At 34.4% G+C, this 13,418-nt stretch overlaps 1 protein-coding gene across 1 annotated transcript; it reads right to left on the bottom strand.

The window, feature by feature from the left end:
• Positions 1–4,724: 4,724 nt before the first annotated feature.
• Positions 4,725–12,827, bottom strand: LOC140798092 (plant UBX domain-containing protein 1). The gene is made up of 8 exons (XM_073151824.1): positions 12,579–12,827; positions 11,427–11,529; positions 11,199–11,267; positions 10,842–10,915; positions 10,213–10,342; positions 7,386–7,490; positions 5,553–5,766; positions 4,725–5,099 (listed from the first exon to the last, which is right to left on the bottom strand). The coding sequence occupies exons 1-7, from the start codon at positions 12,597–12,599 to the stop codon at positions 5,564–5,566; spliced, it is 705 nt and encodes a 234-aa protein (XP_073007925.1). The 5' UTR covers positions 12,600–12,827; the 3' UTR covers positions 4,725–5,099; positions 5,553–5,563.
• Positions 12,828–13,418: the final 591 nt, after the last annotated feature.

Genomic DNA, 13,418 nt, shown 5'->3' with positions numbered 1-13,418 from the left:
GAAACGGAAGGACTTTTGGTTGCAAATTGCCCCCAAATTTAATACCTATTTTTGAAAAATTTTAACTACCATCTCTTGAGTAAGGCGGAAAATGCTAAACTAGGTGGCTTTTACTTAGCATATAAACACGCTGGTAATATTAGCGTTGAATCTACGCTAATGTGAAAATTCTTATATTTTTATCGTAGTAGTAGTAGTAGTAGTAAAAGTATTATGTCTTGATATAAGACGACAATCTATTTAGAGGGTTAGTTTAAAATGAACCATTGATCCTTTTAGCAAAGCAGAGTCTTTAAGAGGAAGTCCTGGCAGCTTCTAGCCTGAGAATCTCCCTCTCGAAAATTTGAAAGCTTCGAAAGCTCTCATTTTCTGTCTCTCCAAGATAAGCTTCGATGAGTTCTCTGTCATAATCATCCTACTTACGATCTAATGTCTTGAAAATAGGAAATTCTAAGACAGCTCTTCAACAAAATGGATTGAAGTAAGGATATCCTAAGCCATCCCATAGAAAGAAGGATCTATTGCTAATACAAAATTTTGGCCAGCCGGTTAGCAGCTCAGTTAGTCTCCCTATAGGTATCATTTAGTTGTATACTAGTATAGGTTTTCATTAAAGCTCTATAGTCTTCAATTATATTCCTTATGCTCCAATGGTTGGAGCTATCTTCAAATATTTGCTTAAGAGAATTTGAGAATCTGCCTCCACAATAACCTCCTTCTCCATGTTTTATTTTCTAGCTTTTATGAGCCCTTCGCTAAGGGCCTTGGCTTCAGCTGTAATAGCATCTTCAGTATTATAAGGACCACCACCTGCAAACAATAAAAACATCACCATTAGAATTTCTAGCTATCCACCCTCCACTCACTTTTTTTATTAGATAAATCAAAGGGTTTAGGGTTTACAAGGTAGCCATTCATAAAATACACCCATTTGGATAAATAAGTATGTCATGAGGCTCAATTTGGTCAAATACTCAAGATATGGTCACATAGTAGATATTAAAAAAACAAAAGATAAAAATATGGTTGTAGAATAGAGCAAAATAATAGATTTTTTACCAGGCAAAATATATAGAGAGAGAGAGAGAGGGAGAGAGAATTAGAGTAGAGAGTTGATATGTTGTTTAAATTTGACATATTATAGCAATTGAATACATCAAAACTTGAATAATTTTATCACTATATGTATTCAAGTTTGAAGAGCTTTTGACCCAAGTACATCTGAACTAAAATAAAAAGATTATCCAAAAAATTTATTAGTCTCTAACTTGTTTATCTAATTATTTAGTGGAATATCATTAAATTCTTATTTCTCATAAAAAAAAGATTAAAATTATTAGACCATTAATCCTTCCGACCCCACCGAAGAAAAAATAATAATAATATAGGAAATGAGCACAAGAAAAAGCTCAATTTTCCTACCTTTATTGCAAGATTAAAGTTCATATATACTTGGATTTTCTTATTTTCTCATGAATGCATGTCAATAACCAATCTTAACATCTCTCATATTGAGTTAATACGTGACTACATGAGAGGTTTTTAAATATACTATTAAACTTTTTAGAGTAGTCGATAAGATTTAGTGTTGGTCGGTTTGCTTGTGTATCTAAGCTAATACATCGATTGCATATATTTGACGGCTTTAATAATGCTCGCTCAAGTCGCACGACTCTCTATATTTTTTTTCAGACACAATTAGAACAGTCAAATATGCATGACCCCATATGACGGCACATATCTACAACACGGTCAAACTAACCCATATGGATCGGCCCACATCAAAATCGCACTCGTTAGATGCCTTAGACTCAGAATTTTATCAAGCTTATTAGCTTTTCAAACCATAAAAACCTCCATCAAGAAATAGATAAAATAAAATCATCTTTCTCGTTCTCTCTCAGCTTAAGCTTTTGATAAGTTCGCAAAATATAAAATGTGATTCAAAAGTATATATAGACAATTAAAACACTATATAAACTGCAACAAATTCAAACAACTCTGACCATTCTTGCTTTCATGCAAGGTCATGGAAGGCACATCACAATTGCGTGAAGCAGAATAGCATCATTTCTATAATTTAAATAGAATATAAATTTGAGGAGGAATGGAATAGAAAACAAATAAATAAAAGTGAAGGTGGTAATCAACGTGTAATGTTTTGATATAATTCACATAATTTGAGTCATCATCACTTACGTTGCAAATTCCATTCAGATTTGACCCTTGAACGGAATATTAAAATGCAGCCATTCATCTCTTTCACCAATTATTCTTGAAACAAAACAAAACAAAAAAAAAGATTTGATGATGTGAATTTGATAAATTAAGGTTCATTTCAGCTTTTTAGGGGAAATTTATTAAAAGTATCCCTTTCCCTATATCATATGGATATTTATTATTTGACTATGTGTATTTTATTGTTAATGTCTCAAAAATATCTTTGAGTTTATTAGAGACATATTTTATGGTCTAGTTAATAAATATAAGGGGTTAGACTTGAATTCACTTTAGTCCTTACCCTTCTGTTATTATATCCAAATTATAATTATTTTTTTATTATATTAGAGATAAAATTGTAGAGGATTAAATAAATTTTTGAACACATTTAAAATAATATTAATATAATTTTAGCTGACAAAATAAGACAAAAATTTACATGTGTCCAATATATTTATCATACTTTTTATTTAAAATTCAATCGATATTATTTTAAATATATTAAAAAATGTATTTAATTCTCTGCAACTTTAGCTAGAATCTTCAATTTCAACTTGTAATTTAGTTAAATGTAATTAAAAAAGTAATATTTTTAATTTAGATATAACTATAAAGGGATGAAGTAAATTTATGCCTAACTACACGCGGTAAAATATAATTTTTTTCATAAAAAAATATATTTTATTATCTAGTCTAATAGTATTTAAATAATGAAAGCACTTCGTCAAGGGTGACTGCTAATAATATCTATTGAAGAACAAAGAGAGAGAGAGAGAGAGAGGTCAGAGACTGCAAAAAGAACAAGAAAATAATTTTGTAATGTCTGACCATCAATTTCCTCTGGTAGTTTTCTCACATAAATATCTCCATAGTTTTTTATTATATATTTCAATAGTTTTTATTCATTCAATTTCTTGTTTTCATTCTTTATATTGTATGTTAGATGTAATTATATTCCTTTCAGAGTTGTATTTAAGAAATAAGTAGTGGATCTGCACCTATAATTAAAGTTATATCTAAATCAAGTGTTTATACTTTTTTGTGCTAAATATTCATAGTCAAGCCTAACTTGAACTAATATATTATTCTTTATGGGGTTTTTTTTTTGTGTGACATAATTGCCATGAAAATAATTAAAAGATTATAATTGCCGCGACATTCTTTATAATATTATAAACTATTAAAATTGTTATTATAATGCGTTTTCGATAGAATGTTTATAGAATATTCTTAACAAATGTTTATTAAAATTAATAAATATTTGTGGATAACTAACATATCCTTCTTTCTTAGAGTTTAGACTGTAAATTATTTGTAAAAAAGTTTTATTTTTCTTAAACCATATAAAGGGTAAAAGTAAGTTTTTTCTTAATATCAAATTTTATTTTAATGGTGATTATTTATATTTAACTGGAAAACTGATATTGTTTAAAAGAGCTTAATGATTTCGGCCGCAATTATGGTATTTTGAGGAATGCAACAACAATTATAATATTTGAAATATTTTGAATGTTAATTATGTAAGAAAAAAATCCATATTCTTTAACCTCATCTATAGTATATATTCATCATTTTTTTTTTATAATCTGATCTTCTCAGCAGTCAACTTTCAGGAGGCCCAGATTCAAATTTCTAAAATATTGGCAAATTACTCCAGGAATATTAGTAGACAATAATATAAGTATGGCATCTTGTCAAGTGATTGCTTCTGGGTGTAATCCTCCAAAAATTAATAATCATATCACTCTCCTTTGGTGGCCCATCCACACTACCAAACTCAAAGGACAAAGAAAAAAGACTTCAAAGCCAAGATCCATCAGAATGGTCTCCAAAATAAAATAAAAAAATTGGCCAATGGTTCGATTCATAAAATTATTGAATATTTGTTATGCTATTTCTCTTATCTAATTAGTGTATATTACTACCAAGAGCATTTTAGTTGTTCTCATACTTATTAGTTAGAGGCACTTTAGGAATAGCTTGTATTTTTCTCATTTAATAATCATACTTAGTCAATGCAACTAAGCAAGTTATTGTATGCAAGAGGACTCAAGTGTGTGTCTTTAGTTGCATTCTCCTGTTGACCATCAAACTAAGTCATCTCATTACACCTGAATTCAAACAACTAATTAGTTGCTTGAACGTTATTACTGTTACTTGGTGTCTCAATTTTCTAATGTTTGTTTATAATTTTTCTGTTAATTGACACTTGTATTTCTTTGTCCTAATAGGGTACTAAATTCTTGATCCAAATTTCCTCAATGGTTTTACAGATTGTTATATTTCATAATGGTTAGTTATATTCATAATGACGTATTTAGTAAATAAAAGAATACCTCTCTATCAAGCACAATTTTTCAGTCACAATAACTCTAATCCTACATCATTGTTTAGACCTCAAAAGTTTAACAACATGATATGAAAACTATTCTCTATCACTACCGTTAGCAACAAATAGCTTTAGGTTAAGTCAGAGATTAACCACAAAGTCAGGCAGTCAAACATGGTGGAACAATACACAGAGCAAAAAGAGCACAATTTGTTCTAAAGCTTTACAGGATCAAGATTCCATGATGCTTCAGCTCTGGTTGCAGTTATCAGTGCATATCACGGTGAAACACCAAGAATACCAAGAGCAGAATATCCACCGTGTCCTTTTTCCAAGTCAGTAAAAGATACATGATCAAATTACATATTCTATAACTCTGTACTGCATACGGAACTACGTCGATGAACATTATTGTGAAACACAAAATCTGAAAAAGCTTGTTTTCGTCCTGTTTACAATCTTGCGACATCTATCATGATGAGAGTGGAGAGCACTTGATATTATTCATTCCTAGAAGCTTGGGTCCTGTGTTGGTTGAATCCTTTATCAGCTGCATAGAAGAAAAGGCAAAGAAAACCACATTATCTTTCCACACACAAATGCATCAGAGCAGAAGATACCAAAAACCATTATATACATTTGGAAATAACTATCCACAGGAGAGTAAAATGTATTTTTAACTTTCCTATAAATGGCCATCTTAGGATTTGATTGATGTACCAGAGAAACCTAATTACACGACGTAAAAGATGGCCCTGCCACCAAATTGATAGAGTTGTAAATCATATACTAAAGCCAAACAAGAGAAAGGCTCAAAATCAACAAGCTGTCTAGCTGCTTGATGATTGAGAAAGGAATATCTCTATACCAGCCTTGCAAGCTAAGAAGAAATTCCTTAATGTCCTTAACTGATCAACTTCCAAATAAATTGGGCACATAAGCTTTTTACCTATGCAACCATAAAAGAGAACTAAGAGGCTAAACTGCTAAAGCAACAGCTTACCTCTAATATGTTCACAATTTCAGCCACTTTGGCTTAGTTGGCTTCTTCACTGCAGGCTTAGGATCTGGAACAACAGTTGTCTCTACTACAGTAGTTTCTGGCTCAAAATTAACAGGACCCAACGTTTTGGAAGTAGGCCTCAGTCCATTCAAAGATTGGATATCTGCACGAAGATAAGGCCCTGTTTTTGCAACTTCGTTGTTTAACTCAGAATCTGCATCAGAGAAAAAATGATGAATAATTTGATTAACTACATTGAGAGGAATTCTGATATATGTATCTAATTCGGAGTGATATTAAGAAATGCAATTACACAAAATCAGCTATAAAGAAGGTTAACCTAGGCAGGTAACATTAAATTTCTCGTTGTGGATATTAGTTATGATGATGCAGTATGCTTACATAATGTCAGAGGACAAACAAAATGCCATTTATATTGGATAAAGGCAGGAGAGCTAATGGTAGCATGAGTAGTGAAGAAGAGAGAGAAAAGATCCTAGTTGAAGATGATGGAAAAGACAGATGAAGGGGTTGTCACCATCAGTAGGATTTTGATTTATGACAAATGGAAATGATTGTGTTAACGTCTTAAAGATTAAACGATCCATGAACTTTAAAATCAGATCATCTTCAACAATCTGATGTATATTGGATCGATCTTCTAAGCATAAAATATGAAAGGCTCGTCTTTTCCCTGGCCCTTCTTCCCAAAATCCTAGCTTTTGAGCAGTGGTTGCAGCAGACGGAGGCAACAGCAAATGCCAGATTTTAGTGCAGGTTCCTCTCTTCTTTCTGTTTACTGTCCTGTCCATTCCTTTCTGTCCTCTTCTCCTACACTCTCACCTCCTTTGCTTTCATTGTCGTGCATATTGGTATTCTACATCATTAACATGTTTATTCTTTCTATCACCCATTCATTCATTTGCATCTTTTTCTTTCTAGCATCCTTCCATTTATCGACATCCCATCCTTTCTGCTTCCCAATCCATATTGGGGTATCCTGTGTGTGTGTGTGTGTGTGTGTGTGTGTGAGAGAGAGAGAGAGAGAGAGAGAGAGAGAGAGAGAGAGAGAGACTTTGAGTTGAAAAAAATTTTCACTAAAATTTGACCTCATTATCAAGACATGGTTTTAGCATTGAAATTCCATAAACTACTCAATGACAGACAAGAAAGTGATACGGCTCCTGAGATCGAGTATTTAACAAGAGTTAAATATAATACCAAAGATACTTTAGTTGTTTTACTTATTGATGGTTTTATTATTTTATGTTACGTGGTTTTTAAGTGAACCAGTACTTATCAGTTAACAGAGAGGTGTTGCATATGGTAATTTACTTTTTAAAAAACGGAACTTAATTGTCACTTGATTACCAATGCTAGTCACTAAGTTGGTTCATCTCAAAGGAAAATCAAGGAAGTTTCAGACTACAAGAAAATGTGAATAATGTTAACAGCACACTGAAGATTGACCCCAAAGTACCAATCAAGAGTGAAAGGTTGGAGTAAAAGACAACCATCTAACCATCAGGACAGCTTTACATAGCCACAAAGATCATGGAAAGGATATTATATGATATACTATGCAGTAACAATTTCTTAGTTTCTTTCATACACAAACAAGAAAATATTTATTTATATTGTAATTAATCCTTAATTTTCCTTATTTTATACAGGTTATAAAACATTTATCAGAGTTTATCTTTAAGTTCTGTGCATGTCTATTGCCAGAATATTTACATGAGACAATAATTCTGAAGTCCTACAAAATTAGGACGAAAGTAGAAAATTACTATATGCTGCTCTTTTAATATGTCATTCAATAAAATTGTGTACCTTTTGGCAGATCATAAGAGAAATACACAATAGCTCCAGGAGCAAAGCCAGCTGAATAGAAATCTTGTGTCGTATCCTTTATAAGAACCTTTGGAGGAGTGGTATCTGGATCACAATCAAATGGTATTAGAAATTTCCTTTGCATGCAAAGATAGGAACAGATGCTTATTTGACTTACAAAGTATGACTTAAGTAGATAACTCATATAATATTTCCGCAAAACTCCTTTCAGTAGGGTATTGGAATGTTAACAATCAATAGCTTGCTAAAATTTAGAGTAAAATTACTGATCAGACAAACTCAGGCATTAATATCCACTCATTCACGTTATGATATGTACAAGTACATGATGCAAAAGATTATCAATAATACTACATCATGCTTGCACTTGCAAGATTATCACACTTCATTTTATTATTTACATATGTATGATTGTGACCCATTCATCATCATGAGTAGTCAGTAAGACGCAATTTGCAAAGTTAGCTTGAATAATGGAACAATTATTATCCATTAATGGATATTAGAATATTCATAGTTTTTGAAAACATCGAGTGAAATATGTAGGGTAAAAAATTTATGTCAGATCTGACATGAGCTAATTATATGAACTGAAATCAACAGATTCACCATGAAATTTGTGGGTTGAGTTGTAACACCCCAATTTAAAATTTTAAAAAAAATTTTAAAAAAAATTTCCCCTAACGCAGGTGCCTGCCACCCCCCCGGTCCTCTCTTCTCCTTCTTCCCCTTCCCTTGCCGTGCACGCCACCCTCCCGACCTCCCTTATCTCCTTCTTCCCCTCACCGCAGCCCATCCCAATCCCCTCTCCCCCCCCAATTTCTTCTCCACTTCATTACCTCTCTCCCTCTCTCGTGGGTTGCCGACACCGGAGCCGACGAAGCCGAACGCGCGGTAAGCCTCAACCCCGTTAAAAATTCAGTAGTTAATTTCCCTCCATCTCACCATCATCCTCGGCGGCCGACGACCCCACGTCCGGCCGTCGGTCCGAGAGCTCCGAGGAAGGAACTCTCTGGATGGGCTTCGGGCCACTAGGTTAGGAGGAGGGACCTCCATGGCCGCCGGCCATGGAGCTCGCCTCGCTGCCCCGTCGGACACCCCCCAGCCGCGGGGCGAGCTTCTCCCACTCCCCCGTAGGCGGGGAGGGCGGGCGGTGGCTCCTCCGCGGCGTGGGTTACGCCGTCGAGCCAAGCCGCGCCCTCCTCTTTTCCTTCCCTTTGCTTTCCTTCCCTTCCCTCCCCGGCGTAGGTCGCGAGCCGCCGACCTGAGGGCGGGCTGCCGGCAACACCGAGCCTCCGCGTCTCGTCCCCTCTGTCTCCCTCCTTCGAAGGAGATGGGGGGGGGGATGGGTGTTGGTGGGCTGCAGGCCACAGCCCACCAACTTAGGCTCGGGTGGGCTGCAGGCCGCAGCCCACTAACCCAAATGTTGGGTGGGCTGCAGACTGCAACCCACTAATGCACCTTGGTGGACTACAGACTGCAACCCACTAATGCACCTTGGTGGGCTGTGGTTGGACCCCCAACCCACTAATACCCACTAATGCACCTTGTTGTGACCTGTGGAACTTGTATCTGGACTCTTATGGTTGAGTTTATTTATGGTGAATTTGTGCTGTTGTGTGCCTTGTGAAATTTTTATACTGACAGATTATGTGATGCACCGCGTGGGGGGAATTTACCCACACGGTTTACACGTATATTTGGAGGTTTTGGTGTTTTATGAGTACAAAGCACAAACTATCATATTAAAAAAAATTGTTGTGTAATCTCATTAAAAAAGATGGAATTACACTCCAAAGGGTACCACTATTATACAATTGAATTGTAATTTGTAGAGTAGCCACTTCTGAACATTTTCTTTCTTCATAGGACCAATTTGCTTTTCCAAAAACATTGTACTACCTTACTTATAGTAGTTTGTTGCATTTAACTTCCCAATAAACTACAGTAAGAAGTGCTGGGAGAATAAAAGTTGACAAGGATGGGAATATATAGTTGTAGATAAGCATCAAATATAGTGCTATCATATCATTTCCTACTACTTCCTCCCATGTTAGTTTTGGCTTTCAAAAAAGAACTAAGAGATAAGTTGAGTAGCAGCTAATGGAACAAGAGCTACAAGGCTAAGGCTAAGGCTGAAAAGGTGCTTCTCGTTAGTAAGTTAAGACACCTATGTCATAAATCCTCAGGAGCAATTATTCTATCATAGCAATATGGAAAACCAAATATCGTACATTTTGATGTCCTGGACCATACAAAGGGCCAAAGCAAACAAGATGGTAAAGAAAAACATAAATGTCACTAGAAGCTTGGAAAAGAATAGAAATGATTATCAGCTTACAAGCATTGAAAGGCCATGACCACATAATATAGTTATTGTGGTCATGTTCGTTGTAGATTATAACAATAAAAAAAATAAGGCATCATTCAATATTCAGATGTAATAACCAATAAATTGACAATGAAGAACTTCTGTGTAACAATAGGAACTGCACATTAGTTTCTTGAAAAAGACAGTATAAGATGCTTATCTATGTTTTGAGAATTTGACTTATGCAGGAAAGGTTTTTTTATTGATTTATTAGATATCCCACTTCTTACTAATGAAAGAAAAATTACATACCCATAGATCGTAATAGTGGTAAAGTTCAAGAGATATTCAAACCTTAATCACCCATAAGATTTTCAGAAAAAAAAAAAAGGATTTGGTGACGACATCCGAGATAAAAGACACAAAGAGAAAATAATCATTACTAGAATGCAAAACTTGGTCTAGTTAATAACAATGCATCACACTCTTACTTACATAAATAGAATGGTAGGTCTGGTCGAGCAGTTACTTTCATTAGAAGATCCACCAAACTTTGAATGTAATCTGATGGCTTAAAGTTAGCCTCAAGGATGTAGTTATCAGGGAAAAGTACCCTTATCACAGCCTGCACAAACAAAAACACAAAGCATAAAGACACATGTTACAAATAAAAAAATCTAGAACCCACCAGACAAGCAAATGAAACTGACACAAAAGAATAGCCATTATAATTTTCTAAATCAACTTAATTAAGCTGGTAACTTGTGAGTAGAAAATCATGTTTCATCAAGTACATCGCAGCAAGAAAACCATGCTTCATTAAGTAAACCACTGCCTATCTTGTCATCCCAAAAGAGAAAACTAAAGTATATCATGTCGAATAAGCTTTAAGTAAGAAATTTATATATCAAAACCGGAGGCAAATGTTTGTCCACGCAATAACAAAGTTCATCACAACCTGATTACCAGTTACCACATTAGTTAAAAGGAAAGCAAGTTATACTTTCACCATCAATTTCAGCAGGAACCTATGAAATCAAACTAGTATCTCTAATTTCAAGATTAAGGGTTTAATTCAGCAATATAAGAACAAGAGTAGGAATCCTGTAAGACTGCACTTGTACCTTGGTTATTCTTGCTCTGCGAGCAGCAGCTTCTGCTTCCCTCATTTTATGAGTCTTCAGAATTTGGGCTTTTGCTGTGTATAATTTCATTGTATCAGTCAGATAGCAAAAGTAATCAAAGAATTGAAATCGTATAATTAATTTTGAAAATGAAGAGGTCTGTAGGCAGAACAAAATTTTCTCAAACATTTCTAGGATCACACTTTGAACCCACATAATAAGAAGATAAGTTTTGCATGCCAATAGAGGAAATCCAACATACTAAAATCCTGAGAATAAGTAAACAGTTAAAGAACAATCTATTTTTTAATCAAACAAGTCAAAAGAACTTTTCATTGCTGAAATTAAGGTAATTACCTCCAATTTTGTCAGAAATTATCCGATAATAATCTTCAGGAGTAAACTCATAGAAATCATCTGATTCTTCTGCATGTTCAACCAAAAGAGTATTATTCACCAAGATCTAAATAAACAATGTCAAATAGTCACATAATCATTTCTAAAGCCAATTTGGCTTATCTGATATATGATGCAAAGACCTCACATAGATCAGGTATTCAGAAAAAACTAGTAAGGGATATATACCTTCAGCAGGAACAGGCATTTCGTTGGGTGCTGGAGAGTTTGCTGAGTTTGTAAATACACATATTTCATGACCAAGTTCTTCTGCTATAGCTGAAAGCTTGTCCTGGAAGTTTCTCGGAAAAATATGCTGGAGTTATTAGATATAAAATAAACCAGAAAGCCATGAATGTTTACATAGACAATAAGATATCAATCCCATTCTATATTCTGCAGAACCCTACAAGTACATATATATTTCAACTCTGAAAGACATGAATGTTAACTAATTACTAGATAGGTTCAGAAGTAGACAGAAGTGCAGAAATCTTTAGGCAGCTCAGTTCGATAAAAGCCAACCAATATGTAAAAAGTAATGAATACTTGCCCATGTTAAGTTTTCTTCATACATTAGCTTTTCAATTCTTTCTTCCAAACCACCCATATTGTTTATCTTCCAAATCAGTCCTAAGAGTCTTAGCTGAATGGCTTGACCAAAAAGCTCCAGAAAGTAACATATCCTTACAACTACTATGCTACTAATTGCAACAACTCTTCTGATAGTTAACATCATCTTGTCCTTCATATGACTCATGGAATAAGGTCAAACTGTTCTCTCAAGATGTCGTAGGAGGTATCAACTCACTGTCCACCATATATCTGGCAGTAAAATTTATTTGAAGATAATAGCAGATTTGACAGTCGGGAAACAAGATCCCAACTTAGTGTGCAGAATTTCTTTCATCCAAAACCCAAAATTTCCACAAGAAATATGAATCAAGTTGTCAGTGGTGTAGGTTCTGGCTCCAAAGCAATAGCATCTAAATTCTCCAGCCAGGAATATCTATAAGAGATCTAAACCACCCAAAGACCAAAACATTTTCAAAACCCCAAATGAAACAACTCTTCTTTATTGCCCAAATAACTAAACCCTTCATCGACGCAAACACGGATTGTTTCAGAGACCTTAAAGCATCAACTCTGCACTCCCTCCCCAAAAGAAAGGTCCTCCAAAACTTCATCAGAATTCACAAAACCAAGATGATTGCCACAGACGATAGATAACAATCTTATTGAAACAGCGGAAAACAACACGAGCAGAGAACAACAACAACAACAAAAAAAATAGCAACTTTATACAGATCGAAGTGTTTTGGAAGGCGAGATGAAAGAAACCTTCTCTTGCCGTGTTTCCATGGATCTCGGTGCTTCCTCTCGGCTTACGGAAAGAAAACTTTGGTGATCGAGATGGTATTTAAAAGCCTACGAATCTACAGCCGATTATCTTCTCATGAAGGCATGTATGAGATGTAACCGGAAAACTTAATTAAGAGAAAAGAAAAGAGAATTCCAAACTTCATTTATTTAGTTTAATACATTCTACTTCTGCACGCACTTATGCCTAAAATTATTTTATCCCTATACAAAAAAAAATAGTATTCAACTAGACTTTGTGTATTTATGACTAAAGTGAGATAATTAATTTTTTTATTAAATTTAACCGAGTACTATGGCTATTCTGATAATTTTATATTAAAATATGTATGTCTTCTTTAACAAGCACAATAGGGATATTTTAGTTATTTTGACGTCATTTATTTAAGTTTAACAGAAAAAACTAGCGGTTTCATTTTAGTTATAAGTATAGGGACTGATTTGAGACTTTCTGAAATACAAAAGGGTAAAGTGATTTTTGGTATAAGTACAAGGATTTAAAATGTATTAAATCCTTTTTTTTATCATTAAAAGTCCACAGGCAAGATAAATATGGGCCATACAAAGAGCCAATATTTCTTGAATACAAAGGCACTAAAGCCCCATCAAGTTTTTGCCAATATACTAAGCCGCCTAGTTTAGACTTTAAGCCGGGTGCATCACTGAACTATTACTACAAACTAAACATCGCTGAAATATTGTTCCAAACCATCACACAGCCGAGCTACTCCTCTAAGCCAATCTCATTATCGAGCCATCAACCACTAAACAGTTCTTTCCATAATAATTATTTAGAGTTGG

The sequence above is a fragment of the Typha latifolia genome, chromosome 11 (assembly GCF_019914945.1).
Source record: "Typha latifolia isolate L0001 chromosome 11, TyphaL0001v2, whole genome shotgun sequence".
Taxonomy (NCBI): domain Eukaryota; kingdom Viridiplantae; phylum Streptophyta; class Magnoliopsida; order Poales; family Typhaceae; genus Typha; species Typha latifolia.
The sequence above is the reverse complement of the archived record's forward strand: the minus strand, read 5'-3'. Positions and strand labels throughout refer to the sequence as shown.